We start from the raw sequence: 21566 nt of genomic DNA on the forward strand, positions 1-21566 counted from the left end.
TCTCTCTGTGTGTGTGTCATCTCTCCTCTATGTGTGTGTGTGTGTCATCTCTCCTCTCTCTGTGTGTGTGTCATCTCTCCTCTCTCTCTGTGTGTGTGTGTCATCTCTCTCTCTGTGTCTCTGCAGTGATAGAGGAGAAGGGAGTGAAGATGAAGCTCACAGTGATTGACACTCCAGGATTCGGAGACCAGATAAACAACGACAACTGGTGAGTGATGGAGGGAGAGAGAGAGATGGAGGGAGGGAGAGAGATGAAGGGAGGGAGAGAGAGAGAGAGAGATGAAGGGAGGGAGGGAGAGAGATGGAGGGAGAGAGATGAAGGGAGGGAGGGAGAGAGATGAAGGGAGAGAGCGAGATGAAGGGAGGTAGGGAGAGAGATGAAGGGAGAGAGATGAAGGGAGGGAGAGAGAGAGAGAGAGAGATGAAGGAAGGGAGGGAGAGAGAGAGATGAAGGGAGAGGGAGAGAGAGAGAGATGAAGGGGGGGAGAGAGATGAAGGGAGGGAGAGAGATGAAGGGAGAGAGATGGAGGGGAGGGAGAGAGAGAGATGGAGGGAGAGAGATGAGGGAGGGAGGGAGAGAGATGGAGGGAGAGTGAGAGATGGAGGGAGGAGGGGAGAGAGATGGAGGGAGAGAGAGATGAGGGAGGGAGATGGAGGGAGAGAGATGGACGGAGAGAGAGATGAGGGAGGGAGAGAGATGGAGGGAGGGAGAGAGAGATGAGGGAGGGAGAGAGATGGAGGGAGAGAGAGAGAGATTAAGGGAGGGAGAGAGATGTAGGGAGGGAGATGGAGGGAGGGAGATGGAGGGAGAGAGAGGGAGAGATGAGGGAGAGAGATGGAGGGAGAGAGAGAGATGGAGGGAGAGAGAGATGGAGAGAGAGAGAGAGATGGAGGGGAGAGAGATGGATGAAGGAGAGAGAGCCAGGGAGAGAGATGGAGGGAGGGAGAGAGATGGAGGGAGAGAGATGGATGAAGGGAGAGAGAGAGATGAAGGGAGAGAGATGGAGGGAGGGAGGGGAGAGAGATGGAGGGAGAGAGAGAGATGGAGGGAGGGGAGGGAGAGAGATGGAGGGAGAGAGAGATGAGGGAGGGAGGGAGAGAGATGCACGGAGAGAGAGATGAGGGAGGGAGAGAGATGAGGGAGGGAGAGAGAGATGAGGGAGGGAGAGAGATGGAGGGAGAGAGAGAGAGAGATTAAGGGAGGGAGAGAGATGTAGGGAGGGAGATGGAGGGAGGGAGATGGAGGGAGAGAGAGGGAGAGATGAGGGAGAGAGATGGAGGTAGAGAGAGAGATGGAGGGAGAGAGAGATGGAGGGAGAGAGAGAGATGGAGGGAGAGAGATGGAGGGAGAGAGATGAAGGGAGAGAGATGGAGGGAGGGAGAGAGATGGAGGGAGAGAGATGGATGAAGGGAGAGAGAGAGATGAAGGGAGAGAGATGGAGGGAGAGAGAGAGATGGAGGGAGAGAGAGAGATGGAGGGAGAGAGATGGAGGGAGAGAGATGAAGGGAGAGAGATGGAGGGAGGGAGAGAGATGGAGGGAGGGAGGGAGATGGAGGGAGAGAGAGAGATGGAGGGAGAGAGATGGAGGGAGAGAGATGAAGGGAGAGAGCTGGAGGGAGGGAGAGAGATGGAGGGAGAGAGATGGATGAAGGGAGAGAGAGAGATGAAGGGAGAGAGATGGAGGGAGGGAGGGAGAGAGATGGAGGGAGAGAGAGAGATGGAGGGAGGGAGGGAGAGAGATGGAGGGAGAGAGAGATGAGGGAGGGAGGGAGAGAGATGCAGGGAGAGAGAGATGAGGGAGGGAGAGAGATGGAGGGAGGGAGAGAGAGATGAGGGAGGGAGAGAGATGGAGGGAGAGAGAGAGAGAGATTAAGGGAGGGAGAGAGATGTAGGGAGGGAGATGGAGGGAGGGAGATGGAGGGAGAGAGAGGGAGAGATGAGGGAGAGAGATGGAGGTAGAGAGAGAGATGGAGGGAGAGAGAGATGGAGGGAGAGAGAGAGATGGAGGGAGAGAGATGGAGGGAGAGAGATGGAGGGAGAGAGATGGAGGGAGAGAGATGAAGGGAGAGAGATGGAGGGAGGGAGAGAGATGGAGGGAGAGAGATGGATGAAGGGAGAGAGATGGAGGGAGGGAGAGAGATGGAGGGAGAGAGATGGATGAAGGGAGAGAGAGAGATGAAGGGAGAGAGATGGAGGGAGGGAGGGAGAGAGATGGAGGGAGAGAGAGAGATGAAGGGAGGGAGAGAGAGAGATGGAGGGAGGGAGAGATGAGGGAGGGAGATGGAGGGAGGGAGGGAGAGAGATGCAGGGAGAGAGAGATGAGGGAGGGAGAGAGATGGAGGGAGGGAGAGAGAGATGAGGGAGGGAGAGAGATGGAGGGAGAGAGAGAGAGAGATTAAGGGAGGGAGAGAGATGTAGGGAGGGAGATGGAGGGAGGGAGATGGAGGGAGAGAGAGGGAGAGATGAGGGAGAGAGATGGAGGTAGAGAGAGAGATGGAGGGAGAGAGAGATGGAGGGAGAGAGAGAGATGGAGGGAGAGAGATGAAGGGAGAGAGATGGAGGGAGAGAGAGAGATGGAGGGAGAGAGAGGGATAGAGGGAGAGATGGAGGGAGACAGAAAGAGAGATGGCTTCCAAAACGACCCCAAGGTGAAAAGGGACTTTTGAAATCACCTTTCGGGGAGAACTTTCAGCATTACTGGCCCATCTGTTTTCAGGCTCATTCAATTACTCACATGTTGCTATGCTTCATACTGTGTTAACAGTTATTTAGGACTGTTTCAGTGGGACTTTTATAGGGGATAATTATATAGCTGATCAGTTTATTGATTTCTAGTTCAATTCATGTACTTTTTCCAACATAAATGATCTTTTAACTAAGAGTCTTAAATGTGTTGTGCAGTTGTTGTGTTTACCACTCATCCTCTTTCCTCTCCCTCTCCCCTCCCCATCCCTCCACTCTGCCCTCCCTCCCCCATCTCTCTCCCCTCCCCATCCCTCCACTCTGCCCTCCCTCCCCCATCTCTCTCCCCTCCCCATCCCTCCACTCTGCCCTCCCTCCCCCATCTCTCTCCCCTCCCCATCCCTCCACTCTGCCCTCCCTCCCCCATCTCTCTCCCCTCCCCATCCCTCCACTCTGCCCTCCCTCCCCCATCTCTCTCCCCTCTCCCCTCCCCATCCCTCCACTCTGCCCTCCCTCCCCCATCTCTCTCCCTCTCCCCTCCCCATCCCTCCACTCTGCCCTCCCTCCCCCATCTCTCTCCCCTCCCCATCCCTCCACTCCGCCCTCCCTCCCCCATCTCTCTCCCCTCCCCATCCCTCCACTCTGCCTCCCTCCCCATCTCTCTCCCTCTCCCATCCCTCCACTCTGCCCTCCCTCCCCCATCTCTCTCCCCTCCCCATCCCTCCCTCCCCCATCTCTCTCCCTCTCCCCTCCCCATCCCTCCACTCTGCCCTCCCTCCCATCTCTCTCCCCTCTCCCATCCCTCCACTCTGCCCTCCCTCCCCCATCTCTCTCCCCTCTCCATGCCCTCCACTCTGCCCTCCCTCCCCCATCTCTCTCCCCTCCCCATCCTCCACTCTGCCCTCCTCCCCATCTCTCTCCCCTCTCCCATCCTCACTCCGCCCTCCCTCCCCCATCTCTCTCCACTCCCCATCCCTCCCTCCCCCATCTCTCTCCCTCTCCCCTCCCCATCCTCCACTCTGCCCTCCCTCCCCCATCTCTCTCCCCTCTCCATCCCTCCACTCTGCCCTCCCTCCCCATCTCTCTCCCTCTCCCCTCCCCATCCCTCCACTCTGCCCCTCCCCTCCCCCATCTCTCTCCCCTCCCCATCCCTCCACTCTGCCCCTCCCTCCCCATCTCTCTCCCCCTCCCCATCCCTCCACTCCGCCCTCCCTCCGCCATCTCTCTCCCCTCTCCCATCCCTCCACTCTGCCCTCCCTCCCCCATCTCTCTCCCTCTCCCCTCCCCATCCCTCCACTCTGCCCTCCCTCCCCATCTCTCTCCCCTCTCCCATCCCTCCACTCCGCCCCTCCCTCCCCCATCTCTCTCCCCTCCCCATCCCTCCCTCCCCCATCTCTCTCCCTCTCCCCTCCCCATCCCTCCACTCTGCCCTCCCTCCCCATCTCTCTCCCCTCCCCATCCCTCCACTCCGCCCTCCCTCCCCCATCTCTCTCCCCTCCCCATCCCTCCACTCTGCCCTCCCTCCCCCATCTCTCTCCCTCTCCCCTCTCCCATCCCTCCACTCTGCCCTCCCTCCCCATCTCTCTCCCCTCCCCATCCCTCCACTCCGCCCTCCCTCCCCCATCTCTCTCCCCTCCCCATCCCTCCACTCCGCCCTCCCTCCCCCATCTCTCTCCCCTCCCCATCCCTCCACTCCGCCCTCCCTCCCCCATCTCTCTCCCTCTCCCCTCTCCCATCCCTCCACTCCGCCCTCCCTCCCCCATCTCTCTCCCTCTCCCCTCTCCTATCCCTCCACTCCGCCCTCCCTCCCCCATCTCTCTCCCTCTCCCCTCTCCTATCCCTCCACTCTGCCCTCCCTCCCCCATCTCTCTCCCTCTCCCCTCTCCTATCCCTCCACTCTGCCCTCCCTCCCCCATCTCTCTCCCTCTCCCCTCTCCCATCCCTCCACTCTGCCCTCCCTCCCCCATCTCTCTCCCCTCTCCCATCCCTCCACTCCGCCCTCCCTCCCCCATCTCTCTCCCCTCTCCCATCCCTCCACTCCGCCCTCCCTCCCCCATCTCTCTCCCCTCCCCATCCCTCCACTCCGCCCTCCCTCCCCCATCTGTCTCCCCTCTCCCATCCCTCCACTCCGCCCTCCCTCCGCCATCTCTCTCCCTCTCCCCTCTCCCATCCCTCCCCTTCGTACTCCCTCCCCATCCACCTCCCCTCCCTCACTCCTTCTCTCTGCTTCTCTCTCCCGCTCCCATCCCCCCCACCCTCCCCTCCTCTCTCCTCTAGTTGGGAGCCTATAGTGAGTTATGTTAATGAGCAGTATGAGAGGTACCTGAAAGAAGAGCTGTACGTCAACAGGAAGCCGAGGATCCCTGACACACGAGTCCACTGCTGTGTCTACTTCCTGCCTGCCACCGGACACTGGTGAGAGCCCTCACGTCACTTCCTCTGACATCACTTCCTATGATTTCTCCAGCAGATCTCTATACTATACCTTACGAATAGCCTGTCTGATCAGATCTCAGCTAAGTGTTACTATACCTTATAACTCTCCCTACCCCAGTCCAGTTAGTTCTCCCTACCCCAGTCTAGTTAGTTCTCCCTACCCCAGTCTAGTTAGTTCTCCCTACCCCAGTCTAGTTAGTTCTCCCTACCCCAGTCCAGTTAGTTCTCCCTACCCCAGTCTAGTTAGTTCTCCCTACCCCAGTCTAGTTAGTTCTCCCTACCCCAGTCCAGTTAGTTCTCCCTACCCCAGTCCAGTTAGTTCTCCCTACCCCAGTCCAGTTTGTTCTCCCTACCCCAGTCCAGTTAGTTCTCCCTACCCCAGTCCAGTTAGTTCTCCCTACCCCAGTCCAGTTAGTTCTCCCTACCCCAGTCCAGTTAGTTCTCCCTACCCCAGTCCAGTTAGTTCTCCCTACCCCAGTCCAGTTAGTTCTCCCTACCCCAGTCCAGTTAGTTCTCCCTACCCCAGTCCAGTTAGTTCTCCCTACCCCAGTCCAGTTAGTTCTCCCTACCCCAGTCCAGTTAGTTCTCCCTACCCCAGTCCAGTTAGTTCTCCCTACGCCAGTCCAGTTAGTTCCCCCTACCCCAGTCCAGTTAGTTCTCCCTACCCCAGTCCAGTTAGTTCTCCCTACCCCAGTCCAGTTAGTTCTCCTTACCCCAGTCTAGTTAGTTCTCCCTACCCCAGTCTAGTTAGTTCTCCCTACCCCAGTCCAGTTAGTTCTCCCTACCCCAGTCCAGTTAGTTCACCCTACCCCAGTCCAGTTAACTCAGCCTAACCCAGTCCAGTTAGTTCTCCCTACCCCAGTCCAGTTAGTTCTCCCTACCCCAGTCTAGTTAGTTCTCCCTACCCCAGTCTAGTTAGTTCTCCCTACCCCAGTCCAGTTAACTAAACTACCCCAGTCTAGTTAGTTCTCCCTACCCCAGTCCAGTTAGTTCTCCCTACCCCAGTCCAGTTAGTTCTCCCTACCCCAGTCTAGTTAGTTCTCCCTACCCCAGTCCAGTTGGTTCTCCCTACCCCAGTCCAGTTAGTTCTCCCTACCCCAGTCTAGTTAGTTCTCCCTACCCCAGTCCAGTTAGTTCTCCCTACCCCAGTCCAGTTAACTAAACTACCCCAGTCTAGTTAGTTCTCCCTACCCCAGTCTAGTTAGTTCTCCCTACCCCAGTCCAGTTAGTTCTCCCTACCCCAGTCCAGTTAGTTCTCCCTTCCCCAGTCCAGTTAGTTCTCCCTACCCCAGTCAAGTTAGTTCTCCCTACCCCAGTCCAGTTAGTTCTCCCTACCACAGTCTAGTTAGTTTTCCCTGCCCCAGTCCAGTTAATTCTCCCTACCCCAGTCCAGTTAGTTCTCCCTACCCCAGTTCAGTTAGTTATCCCTACCCCAGTCCAGTTAGGTCTCCCTACCCCAGTCTAGTTAGTTCTCCATACCCCAGTCTAGTTAGTTCTCCCTACCCCAGTCCAGTTAGGTCTCCCTACCCCAGTCTAGTTAGTTCTCCCTACCCCAGTCTAGTTAGGTCTCCCTACCCCAGTCCAGTTAGTTCTCCCTACCCCAGTCTAGTTAGGTCTCCCTACCCCAGTCCAGTTAGTTCTCCCTACCCCAGTCTAGTTAGGTCTCCCTAACCCAGACCAGTTAGGTCTCCCTACCCCAGTCCAGTTAGGTCTCCCTACCCCAGTCTAGTTAGGTCTCCCTACCCCAGTTCAGTTAGTTCTCCCTACCCCAGTCTAGTTAGGTCTCCCTACCCCAGTCCAGTTAGTTCTCCCTACCCCAGTCTAGTTAGTTCTCCCTATCCCAGTCCAGTTAGTTCTCCCTACCCCAGTCTAGTTAGTTCTCCCTACCCCAGTCTAGTTAGTTCTCCCTACCCCAGTCCAGTTAGTTCTCCCTACCCCAGTCCAGTTAGTTCTCCCTACCCCAGTCCAGTTAGTTCTCCCTACCCCAGTCTAGTTAGTTCTCCCTACCCCAGTCCAGTTAGTTCTCCCTACCCCAGTCCAGTTAGTTCTCCCTACCCCAGTCCAGTTAGTTCTCCCTACCCCAGTCTAGTTAGTTCTCCCTACCCCAGTCTAGTTAGTTCTCCCTACCCCAGTCCAGTTAGTTCTCCCTACCCCAGTCCAGTTAACTACCCCTGCCCCTGACTTTTGACATGTTGACCCCCAGAGTGGTGACCTGAGGTACTGACTGACCTGAGCTGACCCCTTACCTCTAACCTCAGTGACCTCAGAGTAGCGCTACATCCTACTACTCTGTAAACAGCAGAGCTGGGGCTGGGCAAGGCTGAGGCTGAGGCTGAGGCTAGGATGCTGGGGATGGACAAGGCTGGGGCTAGGGTGCTGGGGCTGGGCAAGGCTGAGGCTGAGGCTAGGATGCTGGGGATGGACAAGGCTGGGGCTAGGGTGCTGGGGCTGGGCAAGGCTGAGGCTGAGGCTGAGGCTAGGATGCTGGGGATGGACAAAGCTGGGGCTAGGGTGCTGGGGCTGGGCAAGGCTGGGTCTAGTTTGCTGGGGCTGAGTCTGGGTCTAGGCTGCTGGGGTTGGGCAAGGCTGGGTCTAGGGTGCTGGTGCTGGGCAAGGCTGGGTCTATGGTGCTGGTGCTGGGCAAGGCTGGGTCTATGGTGCTGGTGCTGGGCAAGGCTGGGTCTATGGTGCTGGTGCTGGGCAAGGCTGGGTCTATGGTGCTGGGCAAGGCTGGGGCTAGGGTGCTGGGGATGGGCAAGGCTGGGTCTAATGTGCTGGTGCTGGGCAAGGCTGGGTCTATGGTGCTGGGGATGGGCAAGGCTGGGGCTAGGGTGCTGGGGATGGGCAAGGCTGGGGCTAGGGTGCTGGTGCTGGGCAAGGCTGGGGCTAGGGTGCTGGGAATGGGCAAGGCTGGGGCTAGGGTGCTGGGGCTAGGGTGCTGGGAATGGGCAAGGCTGGGGCTAGGGTGCTGGTGCTGGGCAAGGCTGGGGCTAGGGTGCTGGGCAAGGCTGGGGCTAGGGTGCTGGTGCTGGGCAAGGCTGGGGCTAGGGTGCTGGGATTGGGCAAGGCTAGGGTGCTGGGTAAGGCTGGGGCTAGGGTGCTGGGGGTGGGCAAGGCTGGGGCTAGGGTGCTGGGCAAGGCTGGGGCTAGGGTGCTGGGGTTGGGCAAGGCTGGGGCTAGGGTGCTGGGAATGGGCAAGGCTAGGGTGCTGGGCAAGGCTGGGGCTAGGGTGCTGGTGCTGGGCAAGGCTGGGGTTAACATTTGTTTGTGTTGTTTCTGTTTCCTGTAGGTTACGTCCCATAGACGTGGAATTCATGAAGAGACTGGGGAAGATAGTCAGCATCGTACCGGTCATCGCTAAGGCAGACACACTCACTATGGAGGAGAGACTAGAGTTCAAACAGAGGGTGAGAGGAATGTTGGGGGATCTATCTACACAGGAATGGAATGACAACCACACTGAGAGTATGGAGGAGATAGACATATGTTTATAGATGAGAGAGAAGGAGGGAGAGAATCGTCGAGAGACGAGAAAGAGATTCTAAGTGTGTAGAGGAGATTTAGTGATGTTTACAGATGCTTCAAAAGATTGAGAGAGAGGAGAGAGAAGAGACAGAGAGAGAGAGAGAGAGAGAGAGAGAGAGAGAGAGAGAGAGAGAGAGAGAGAGAGAGAGAGAGAGAGAGAGAGGAGAGGGAGAGGGAGAGGGAGGGAGGGAGGGAGAGAGGGAGAGAGGGAGAGAGGGAGGGAGGGAGGGAGGGAGGGAGAGAGAGAGAGAGAGAGAGAGAGAGAGAGAGAGAGAGAGAGAGAGAGAGAGAGAGAGAGAGAGAGAGAGAGAGAGAGAGAGAGCCAGAGAAGAGCCAGAGAAGAGCCAGAGAAGAGCCAGAGAAGAGAGAGAGAGAGAGAGAAGAGCCAGAGAGAGAGAGGGAGAGAGAGAGAGGGAGAGAGAGAGAGAAGCGACAGAGAGAGAGCGAGAGAGAGAAGAGAGAGAGCGAGAGAGGAGAGAGAAGCGACAGAGAGAGAGAGAGAGAGAGAAGAGAGAGAGAGAGAGAGAGAGAGAGAGGGAGGGAGAGAGAAAGAGAGAGAGAGATCAGAGGGAGATAGAAAATGAGAGATGAGAGATAGAAAGAGTGTGTGGAGAAGATAGAGAGATGTTTACAGATGAGCTTCAGAAGATTGAGTGGAGATTTAAAACTGCTCAAGGGCCATGAGCTGGGAGATGTACAGAGGTCCATGATAGAGAGAGAGAAGGAGGGAGTGAGGAGAGACAGAGAGACAGAGAGACAGAGAGACAGAGAGAGAGAGGAGGGAGTGAGGAGAGAGAGAGAGAGAGAGAGAGAGAGAGAGAGAGAGAGAGAAGGGGGGAGTGAGGAGAGAGAAAGATAACAAGAGAGAGAGGCAGAGAGGGGAGGGGGGAAGGAGGGAGAGAGCTGGTCATGGCAAGTGTCCAAGTCTGGATTTAAACTAATCCGTCTCTTGAAGGAGAGTAGGGATGATAGTCTCGGGGAGAGAGTCTAGAGACTAGGACCATGGAAGATTCATCAGGTTATAACATATCTATCACTCGTACACTATAGTAGGTTTATACCAGGGCTCTCCAACCCTGTTCCTGTTCTAGAGATCTACCTACCCTCCTGTAGGTTTATACCAGGGCTCTCCAACCCTGTTCCTGTTCTAGAGATCTATCTACCCTCCTGTAGGTTTATACCAGGGCTCTCCAACCCTGTTCCTGTTCTAGAGATCTATCTACCCTCCTGTAGGTTTATACCAGGGCTCTCCAACCCTGTTCCTGTTCTAGAGATCTATCTACCCTCCTGATTCTGATTCACATTGAGTGGGCAATATCTGTTCTATTTTTAATTCTAACATTTAGCTCCAGGAACAGGGTTGGAGTTAAAAACCTACAGGAGGGTATCTCTCCAGGAACAGGGTCATAGAGCCCTGTGTAAACCTACAGGAGGGTATCTCTCTAGGAACAGGGTTATAGAGCCCTGTGTAAACCTACAGGAGGGTATCTCTCTAGGAAAAGGGTCATAGAGCCCTGTGTAAACCTACAGGAGGGTAGTTCTCCAGGAACAGGGTCATAGAGCCCTGTGTAAACCTACAGGAGGGTATCTCTCTAGGAACAGGGTCATAGAGCCCTGTGTAAACCTACAGGGTATCTCTCTAGGAACAGGGTCATGTGTAAACATAACTGACACTCATACACAATAGTATCATGTAAACATCTGTATCATCATGTTGACCTCATGACCTCTGAATGACCCCTGTAACCCCTACCATCTGACCCCTGTGTAGATAAGACAGGACCTGAAGGCCAATGGGATCCGAGTATACCCTCAGACTGAGAACGACGAAGATCCAGAGGACAGGATCCTCAACGACAAGATCAGGGTGAGACACACACACAGACACACACAAGCATTCGTGCAGGCATTCACACGCAAACACACAAACATACACACACACACACACACACACACACACTACTCCTCTCTTACCTTTCCCCTGTCTGGTCCTCTCCTGGTACTCCTCTCTTACCTTCACTCTGTCTGGTCCTCTCCTGGTACTCCTCTCTTACCTTTCCCCTGTCTGGTCCTCTCCTGGTACTCCTCTCTTATCTTCACTCTGTCTGGTCCTCTCCTTGTACTCCTCTCTTACCTTTCCCCTGTCTGGTCCTCTCCTGGTACTCCTCTCTTACCTTTCCCCTGTCTGGTCCTCTCCTGGTACTCCTCTCTTACCTATCCCCTGTCTGGTCCTCTCCTGGTACTCCTCTCTTACCTTCACTCTGTCTGGTCCTCTCCTGGTACTCCTCTCTTATCTTCACTCTGTCTGGTCCTCTCCTTGTACTCCTCTCTTACCTTTCCCCTGTCTGGTCCTCTCCTGGTACTCCTCTCTTACCTTTCCCCTGTCTGGTCCTCTCCTGGTACTCCTCTCTTACCTATCCCCTGTCTGGTCCTCTCCTGGTACTCCTCTCTTACCTTCACTCTGTCTGGTCCTCTCCTGGTACTCCTCTCTTACCTTTCCCCTGTCTGGTCCTCTCCTGGTACTCCTCTCTTATCTTCACTCTGTCTGGTCCTCTCCTGGTACTCCTCTCTTACCTATCCCCTGTCTGGTCCTCTCCTGGTACTCCTCTCTTACCTTTCCCCTGTCTGGTCCTCTCCTGGTACTCCTCTCTTACCTTTCCCCTGTCTGGTCCTCTCCTGGTACTCCTCTCTTATCTTCACTCTGTCTGGTCCTCTCCTGGTACTCCTCTCTTACCTTTCCCCTGTCTGGTCCTCTCCTGGTACTCCTCTCTTACCTTTCCCCTGTCTGGTCCTCTCCTGGTACTCCTCTCTTACCTTTCCCCTGTCTGGTCCTCTCCTGGTACTCCTCTCTTACCTTCACCCTCTCCTGGTATTCTGTGTGCAGGAAAACATTCCGTTTGCGGTGGTGGGGACAGACAAGGAACACCAGGTAAACGGGAACAAGGTCCTGGGCAGGAAAACCAAATGGGGCATCATAGAGGGTGAGTGTGTTTACATTATCAATACATTACCATAGAGGGAGAGTGTGTTTACATTATCAATACATTATCATGGAGGGCGAGTGTGTTTACATTATCGATACATTATCATAGAGGGTGAGTGTGTTTACATTATCAATACATTATCATAGCGGGTGAGTGTGTTTACATTATCAATACATTACTATAGAGGGAGAGTGTGTTTACATTATCAATACATTACCGTAGAGGGAGAGTGCGTTTACATTATCAATACATTATCATAGAGGGTGAGTGTGTTTACATTATCAATACATTATCATAGAGGGTGAGTGTGTTTACATTATCAATACATTATCATAGCGGGTGAGTGTGTTTACATGATCAATACATTACCATAGAGGGTGAGTGTGTTTACATTATAAATACATTACCATAGAGGGAGAGTGTGTTTACATTATAAATACATTACCATAGAGGGTGAGTGTGTTTACATTATAAATACATTACCATAGAGGGAGAGTGTGTTTACATTATAAATACATTACCATAGAGGGAGAGTGTGTTTACATGATCAATACATTATCATAGAGGGTGAGTGTGTTTACATTATAAATACATTATCATAGAGGGTGAGTGTGTTTACATTATAAATACATTATCATAGAGGGTGAGTGTGTTTACATTATAAATACATTACCATAGAGGGTGAGTGTGTTTACATTATAAATACATTATCATAGAGGGTGAGTGTGTTTACATTATAAATACATTATCATAGAGGGAGAGTGTGTTTACATGATCAATACATTATCATAGAGGGAGAGTGTGTTTACATTATAAATACATTATCATAGAGGGAGAGTGTGTTTACATTATAAATACATTATCATAGAGGGAGAGTGTGTTTACATGATCAATATATTATCATAGCGGGTGAGTGTGTTTACATTATAAATACATTACCATAGAGGGAGAGTGTGTTTACATGATCAATACATTATCATAGAGGGAAGTGTGTTTACATTATCAATACATTATCATAGAGGGAGAGTGTGTTTACATTATAAATACATTACCATAGAGGGAGAGTGTGTTTGCATTATCAATACATTACCATAGAGGGAGAGTGTGTTACATGATCAATACATTATCATAGAGGGAGAGTGTGTTTACATTATAAATACATTACCATAGAGGGAGAGTGTGTTTACATGATCAATACATTATCATAGAGGGAAGTGTGTTTACATGATCAATACATTATCATAGAGGGAGAGTGTGTTTACATTATAAATACATTACCATAGAGGGAGAGTGTGTTTGCATTATCAATACATTACCATAGAGGGAGAGTGTGTTACATGATCAATACGTTATCATAGAGGGAGAGTGTGTTTACATTATAAATACATTACCATAGAGGGAGAGTGTGTTCACTTGATCAATACATTAAAGAGAGAGTGTGTTTACATTATTAATATATTATAGAGGGAGAGTGTGTTTACATTATTATGGATTATGTGTTTCATGTTTTGAGTTTATTTGCCATATTTTATACATACATCAACCTAAATCATAGAGTGGAAATTGATTGGGATTATTTTATTTAGTTTTGTTTCTGAACACCTAATAATATGCATAATGAGTAGTAATAAAAATAATATGAATATGATGCTGGTATATGCAGCACTGTTGTACATAAAATAAACCACATATAAGGATCCTGAGTGGGGCAGCGGTCTAACGCACTGCCCCGCAGTGCTAGAGGTGTCACTACAGACCCTGGTTTGATCCTGGGCTGTATCACAACCGGCCGTGATCGGGAGTCCCATAGGGCGGCGCACAATTGGCCCAGCGTCGTCCGAGTTAGGAGAGGGTTTGGCCGATGTAGGCCGTCATTATTAAATAAGAATTTGTTCTTAACTGACAGGCCTAGTTAAATAAAGGTTAAATAAAACCTAAATATCCCTATGCAGTTTCATTCTGGAGTCACGTGCTCAACTGCCCTCTAGTGGTAGTAGTGAGGAAGTTGCAGAGCAGGAGGCAAACATGTATTACGAGAGAGAGACTTGAAAAGTCTTTATTCTGTGTAATGTTTACTGTTTACTGTACATTTTTATTGTTTATTTCCCTTTTGTTTATTATTTATTTCACTTGCTATGGCAATGTAAACATATGTTTCCCATGACAATAAATCCCTTAAATTCAAATTGAAATGAGAGAGAGACAAAGGGTTGGTGTTCCATGGAAGTGATGTAATGACTGGCTTTAAGGGTTGGTGTTCCATGGATGTGATGTAATGACTGGCTTTAAGGGTTGGTGTTCCATGGATGTGATGTAATGACTGGCTTTAAGGGTTGGTGTTCCATGGATGTGATGTAATGACTGGTTTTAAGGGTTGGTGTTCCATGGATGTGATGTAATGACTGGTTTTAAGGGTTGGTGTTCCATGGAAGTGATGTAATGACTGGTTTTAAGGGTTGGTGTTCCATGGATGTGATGTAATGACTGGTTTTAAGGGTTGGTGTTCCATGGATGTGATGTAATGACTGGCTTTAAGGGTTGGTGTTCCATGGATGTGATGTAATGACTGGCTTTAAGGGTTGGTGTTCCATGGATGTGATGTAATGACTGGCTTTAAGGGTTGGTGTTCCATGGATGTGATGTAATGACTGGTTTTAAGGGTTGGTGTTCCATGGATGTGATGTAATGACTGGTTTTAAGGGTTGGTGTTCCATGGAAGTGATGTAATGACTGGTTTTAAGGGTTGGTGTTCCATGGATGTGATGTAATGACTGGTTTTAAGGGTTGGTGTTCCATGGATGTGATGTAATGACTGGTTTTAACCTGTTTTAGTCAATCTGTTCTATTCTGTCTGTCCATAGTTGAAAACGTGGCGCATTGTGAGTTTACCAACTTGAGAGATCTGCTGATTAGGTGAGTTCCAGTTACATGTACAATCACTCACCCACGCATGTACACACACATGCTGCCTGGGGTGGTTTAGAGGTCCAAGCCTCTGCCTCTGGACCACATGTACACACACATGCTGCCTGGGGTGGTTTAGAGGTCCAAGCCTCTGCCTCTGGACCACATGTACACACACATGCTGCCTGGGGTGGTTTAGAGGTCCAAGCCTCTGCCTCTGGAGCACAGGTACGATGTACCGCTGACAGCATGGGTTGGAATCCAGCCTTCCATCACTCTCCTACCTTTCACCTCTTCCATCACTCTGCTACCTTTCACCTCTTCCATCACTCTGCTACCTTTCACCTCTTCCATCACTCTCCTACCTTTCACCTCTTCCATCACTCTCCTACCTTTCACCTCTTCCATCACTCTGCTACCTTTCACCTCTTCCATCACTCTGCTACCTTTCACCTCTTCAATCACTCTGCTACCTTTCACCTCTTCCATCACTCTGCTACCTTTCACCTCTTCAATCACTCTGCTACCTTTCACCTCTTCAATCACTCTCCTACCTTTCACCTCTTCCATCACTCTGCTACCTTTCACCTCTTCCATCACTCTCCTACCTTTCACCTCTTCCATCACTCTCCTACCTTTCACCTCTTCCATCACTCTCCTACCTTTCACCTCTTCCATCACTCTCCTACCTTTCACCTCTTCCATCACTCTGCTACCTTTCACCTCTTCCATCACTCTGCTACCTTTCACCTCTTCCATCACTCTGCTACCTTTCACCTCTTCCATCACTCTCCTACCTTTCACCTCTTCCATCTCTCTCCTACCTTTCACCTCTTCCATCACTCTCCTACCTTTCACCTCTTCCATCACTCTCCTACCTTTCACCTCTTCCATCACTCTCCTACCTTTCACCTCTTCCATCACTCTCCTACCTTTCACCTCTTCCATCTCTCTCCTACCTTTCACCTCTTGCATCACTCTCCTACCTTTCACCTCTTCCATCACTCTGCTACCTTTCACCTCTTCCATCACTCTGCTACCTTTCACCTCTTCCATCACTCTCCTACCTTTCACCTCTTACATCACTCTCCTACCTTTCACCTCTTCCATCAGTCTCTCTCCTACCTTTCACCTCTTCCATCACTCTCTCTCCTACCTTTCACCTCTTCCATCACTCTCTCTCCTACCTTTCACCTCTTCCATCACTCTGCTACCTTTCACCTCTTCCATCTCTCTCCTACCTTTCACCTCTTGCATCACTCTCCTACCTTTCACCTCTTCCATCACTCTCCTACCTTTCACCTCTTCCATCACTCTGCTACCTTTCACCTCTTCCATCACTCTCCTACCTTTCACCTCTTCCATCACTCTGCTACCTTTCACCTCTTCCATCACTCTCCTACCTTTCACCTCTTCCATCACTCTGCTACCTTTCACCTCTTCCATCACTCTCCTACCTTTCACCTCTTCCATCACTCTGCTACCTTTCACCTCTTCCATCACTCTGCTACCGTTCACCTCTTCCATCACTCTCCTACCTTTCACCTCTTCCATCACTCTCCTACCTTTCACCTCTTCCATCACTCTCCTACCGTTCACCTCTTCCATCACTCTCCTACCTTTCACCTCTTCCATCTCTCTCCTACCTTTCACCTCTTCCATCACTCTGCTACCTTTCACCTCTTCCATCACTCTCCTACCTTTCACCTCTTCCATCACTCTGCTACCTTTCACCTCTTCCATCACTCTGCTACCTTTCACCTCTTCCATCACTATGCTACCTTTCACCTCTTCCATCACTCTGCTACCTTTCACCTCTTCCATCACTCTCCTACCTTTCACCTCTTCCATCACTCTCCTACCTTTCACCTCTTCCATCACTCTCCTACCTTTCACCTCTTCCATCACTCTGCTACCTTTCACCTCTTCCATCACTCTGCTACCGTTCACCTCTTCCATCTCTCTCCTACCTTTCACCTCTTCCATCACTCTCCTACCTTTCACCTCTTCCATCTCTCTCCTACCTTTCACCTCTTCCATCACTCTGCTACCTTTCACCTCTTCCATCACTCTGCTACCGTTCACCTCTTCCATCTCTCTCCTACCTTTCACCTCTTCCATCACTCTCCTACCTTTCACCTCTTCCATCACTCTCCTACCTTTCACCTCTTCCATCACTCTCCTACCTTTCACCTCTTCCATCACTCTGCTACCTTTCACCTCTTCCATCACTCTGCTACCTTTCACCTCTTCCATCACTCTCCTACCTTTCACCTCTTCCATCACTCTGCTACCTTTCACCTCTTCCATCACTCTGCTACCTTTCACCTCTTCCATCACTCTGCTACCTTTCACCTCTTCCATCACTCTCCTACCTTTCACCTCTTCCATCACTCTGCTACCTTTCACCTCTTCCATCACTCTCCTGCCTTTCACCTCTTCCATCACTCTCCTACCTTTCACCTCTTCCATCACTCTCCTGCCTTTCACCTCTTCCATCACTCTGCTACCTTTCACCTCTTCCATCACTCTCCTACCTTTCACCTCTTCCATCACTCTGCTACCTTTCACCTCTTCCATCTCTCTCCTACCTTTCACCTCTTCCATCACTCTCCTACCTTTCACCTCTTCCATCACTCTCCTACCTTTCACCTCTTCCATCACTCTCCTACCTTTCACCTCTTCCATCACTCTGCTACCTTTCACCTCTTCCATCACTCTCCTGCCTTTCACCTCTTCCATCACTCTCCTACCGTTCACCTCTTCCATCACTCTGCTACCTTTCACCTCTTCCATCACTCTCCTACCTTTCACCTCTTCCATCACTCTCCTACCTTTCACCTCTTCCATCTCTCTCCTACCGTTCACCTCTTCCATCACTCTGCTACCTTTCACCTCTTCCATCACTCTGCTACCTTTCACCTCTTCCATCACTCTGCTACCTTTCACCTCTTCCATCACTCTCCTACCTTTCACCTCTTCCATCACTCTCCTACCTTTCACCTCTTCCATCACTCTCCTACCTTTCACCTCTTCCATCACTCTGCTACCTTTCACCTCTTCCATCACTCTGCTACCTTTCACCTCTTCCATCACTCTCCTACCTTTCACCTCTTCCATCACTCTCCTACCTTTCACCTCTTCCATCACTCTGCTACCTTTCACCTCTTCCATCACTCTGCTACCTTTCACCTCTTCCAATTCACACACTTATCAAGAGAACATCCCTGGTCATCCCTACTGCCTCTGATCTGGCAGACTCACTAAACACACATGCTTTGTTTGTAAATGATGTCTGAGTGTTTGGAGTGTCCCTGCTTTCCATAAGTAAATAATAACAAGAAAATGGTGCCATCTGGTTTTCTAAATATAAGGAATTTGAAATTATTTATACTTTTCTTTTGATACTTAAGTATATTTTAAACCAAATACTTTTAGACTTTTACTCAAGTAGTATTTTACTGGGTTACTTTTACTTGAGTCATTTTCTATGAAGGAATCTTTACTTTTACTCCAGTATGACAGTTGGGTAGTTTTTCCACCACTGGTTCCTAGTACACTTCCACACTGTAGTTACGCTGTACCTGTCCTGATGATGCATGGCAACAACCAAGCTGTTAACTACAGCCATAATAGAACACAATAACAGCCATCATATCAGCTGTCTGTCCTTCATCATCCATCATATCAGCTGTCTGTCCTTCATCATATCAGCTGTATATCCTTCATCATCCATCATATCAGCTGTGTGTCCTACATCATCCATCATATCAGCTGTGTGTCCTACATCATCCATCATATCAGCTGTCTATCCTTCATCATCCATTATATCAGCTGTGTGTCCTACATCATCCATCATATCAGCTGTCTATCCTTCATCATCCATTATATCAGCTGTGTGTCCTACATCATCCATCATATCAGCTGTCTGTCCTTCATCATATCAGCTGTCTATCCTTCATCATCCATCATATCAGATGTCTGTCCTTCATCATCCATCATATCAGCTATCGATCCTTCATCATCCATCATATCAGCTGTCTATCCTTCATCATCCATCATATCAGCTGTCTATCCTTCATCATCCATCATATCAGCTGTCTGTCCTTCATCATCCATCATATCAGCTGTCTATCCTTCATCATCCATCATATCAGCTATCTATCCTTCATCATCCATCATATCAGCTCTCTGTCCTTCATCATCCATCATATCAGCTCTCTGTCATTCATCATCCATCATATCAGCTGTCTATCCGTCATCATCCATATCAGCTCTCTGTCCTTCATCTTCCATCATATCAGCTGTCTATCCTTCATCATCCATCATATCAGCTGTCTATCCTTCATCATCCATCATATCAGCTGTCTATCCTTCATCATCCATCATATCAGCTCTCTGTCCTTCATCATCCATCATATCAGCTGTCTGTCCATCATCCATCATATCAGCTGTCTATCCTTCATCATCCATCATATCAGCTCTCTGTCCTTCATCATCCATCATATCAGCTGTCTGTTCATCATCCATCATATCAGCTGTATATCCTTCATCATCCATCATATCAGCTGTCTGTCATCCATCATTCATCATATCAGCTGTATATCCTTCATCATCCATCATATCAGCTCTCTGTCCTTCATCATTCATCATATCAGCTGTCTATCCTTCATCATCCATCATATCAGCTCTCTGTCCTTCATCATCCATCATATCAGCTGTCTATCCGTCATCATCCATCATATCTGCTATCTATCCTTCATCATCCATCATATCAGCTATCTATCCTTCATCATCCATCATATCAGCTCTCTGTCCTTCATTATTCATCATATCAGCTGTCTATCCTTCATCATCCATCATATCAGCTGTCTGTCCTTCATCATTCATCATATCAGCTGTCTATCCTTCATCATCCATCATATCAGCTGTCTATCCTTCATCATATCAGCTGTCTATCCTTCATCATCCATCATATCAGCTGTATATCCTTCATCATCCATTATATCAGCTGTCTGTCCTTCATCATCCATTATATCAGCTGTCTATCCTTCATCATCCATCATATCAGCTGTCTATCCTTCATCATATCAGCTGGCTATCCTTCATCATATCAGCTGTCTATCCTTCATCATCCTTCATATCAGCTGTCTATCCTTCATCATCCATCATATCAGCTGTATATCCTTCATCATATCAGCTGTCTGTCCTACATCATCCATCATATCAGCCGTCTGTCCTTCATCATCCATCATATCAGCTGTCTATCCTTCATCATCCATCATATCAGCTGTCTATCCTTCATCATATCAGCTGTCTATCCTTCATCATCCATTATATCAGCTGTCTGTCCTTCATCATCCATCATATCAGCTGTCTATCCTTCATCATCCATCATATCAGCTGACTATCCTTCATCATATCAGCTGTCTATCCTTCATCATCCATTATATCAGCTGTCTGTCCTTCATCATCCATCATATCAGCTGTCTATCCTTCATCATCCATCATATCAGCTGTCTATCCTTCATCATCCATCATATCAGCTGTCTATCCTTCATCATATCAGCTGTCTATCCTTCATCATCCATCATATCAGCTGTCTATCCTTCATCATCCATTATATCAGCTGTCTGTCCTTCATCATCCATCATATCAGCTGTATATCCTTCATCATCCATTATATCAGCTGTCTGTCCTTCATCATCCATTATATCAGCTGTCTATCCTTCATCATCCATCATATCAGCTGTCTATCCTTCATCATATCAGCTGGCTATCCTTCATCATAGCAGCTGTCTATCCTTCATCATCCTTCATATCAGCTGTCTATCCTTCATCATCCATCATATCAGCTGTCTATCCTTCATCATATCAGCTGTATGTCCTACATCATCCATCATATCAGCTGTCTGTCCTTCACCATCCATCATATCAGCTGTCTATCCTTCATCATATCAGCTGTCTATCCTTCATCATCCATTATATCAGCTGTCTGTCCTTCATCATCCATCATATCAGCTGTCTATCCTTCATCATCCATCATATCAGCTATCTATCCTTCATCATCCATTATATCAGCTGTCTGTTCTTCATCATCCATTATATCAGCTGTCTATCCTTCATCATCCATTATATCAGCTGTCTATCCTTCATCATCCATCATATCAGCTGTCTATCCTTCATCATCCATTATATCAGCTGTCTGTTCTTCATCATCCATTATATCAGCTGTCTATCCTTCATCATCCATTATATCAGCTGTCTATCCTTCATCATCCATCATATCAGCTGTCTATCCTTCATCATGCAGCTGTCTATCCTTCATCATCCTTCATATCAGCTGTCTATCCTTCATCATCCATCATATCAGCTGTATATCCTTCATCATATCAGCTGTCTGTCCTACATCATCCATCATATCAGCTATCTATCCTTCATCATCCTTCATATCAGCTGTCTATCCTTCATCATCCATCATATCAGCTGTCTATCCTTCATTATATCAGCTCTCTGTCCTTCATCATCCATCATATCAGCTCTCTGTCCTTCATCATCCATCATATCAGCTGTCTATCCGTCATCATCCATATCAGCTGTCTGTCCTTCATCATCCATCATATCAGCTGTCTATCCTTCATCATCCATCATATCGGCTATCTATCCTTCATCATCCATCATATCAGCTATCTATCCTTCATCATCCATCATATCAGCTCTCTGTCCTTCATCATCCATCATATCAGCTCTCTGTCCTTCATCATCCATCATATCAGCTGTCTATCCGTCATCATCCATATCAGCTTTCTGTCCTTCATCATCCATCATATCAGCTGTCTATCCTTCATCATCCATCATATCAGCTGTCTATCCTTCATCATCCATCATATCAGCTATCTATCTTTCATCATCCATCATATCAGCTATCTATCCTTCATCATCCATCAGATCAGCTCTCTGTCCTTCATCATTCATCATATCAGCTGTCTGTCCTTCATCATCCATCATATCATCTGTCTATCCTTCATCATCCA

General features: G+C 49.3%; 1 protein-coding gene across 4 annotated transcripts in view; it reads left to right on the forward strand.

Annotated features, from left to right (window-relative positions):
• LOC129831672 (neuronal-specific septin-3-like) overlaps nucleotides 1-21566 on the forward strand; it is a 201696-nt gene that overhangs the window by 171715 nt on the left and 8415 nt on the right. For all 4 annotated transcript variants that reach the window (XM_055895037.1, XM_055895061.1, XM_055895045.1 and 1 more), the window contains 6 exons: nucleotides 127-208; nucleotides 4961-5098; nucleotides 8409-8526; nucleotides 10416-10511; nucleotides 11529-11625; nucleotides 14490-14541. In XM_055895037.1, the coding sequence (XP_055751012.1) occupies nucleotides 127-208; nucleotides 4961-5098; nucleotides 8409-8526; nucleotides 10416-10511; nucleotides 11529-11625; nucleotides 14490-14541 (583 nt within the window). The remainder of the gene's footprint in view (nucleotides 1-126; nucleotides 209-4960; nucleotides 5099-8408; nucleotides 8527-10415; nucleotides 10512-11528; nucleotides 11626-14489; nucleotides 14542-21566) is intronic.

Source organism: Salvelinus fontinalis, chromosome 2 (assembly GCF_029448725.1).
Source record: "Salvelinus fontinalis isolate EN_2023a chromosome 2, ASM2944872v1, whole genome shotgun sequence".
In the NCBI taxonomy this organism is placed as follows: Eukaryota; Metazoa; Chordata; class Actinopteri; order Salmoniformes; family Salmonidae; genus Salvelinus; species Salvelinus fontinalis.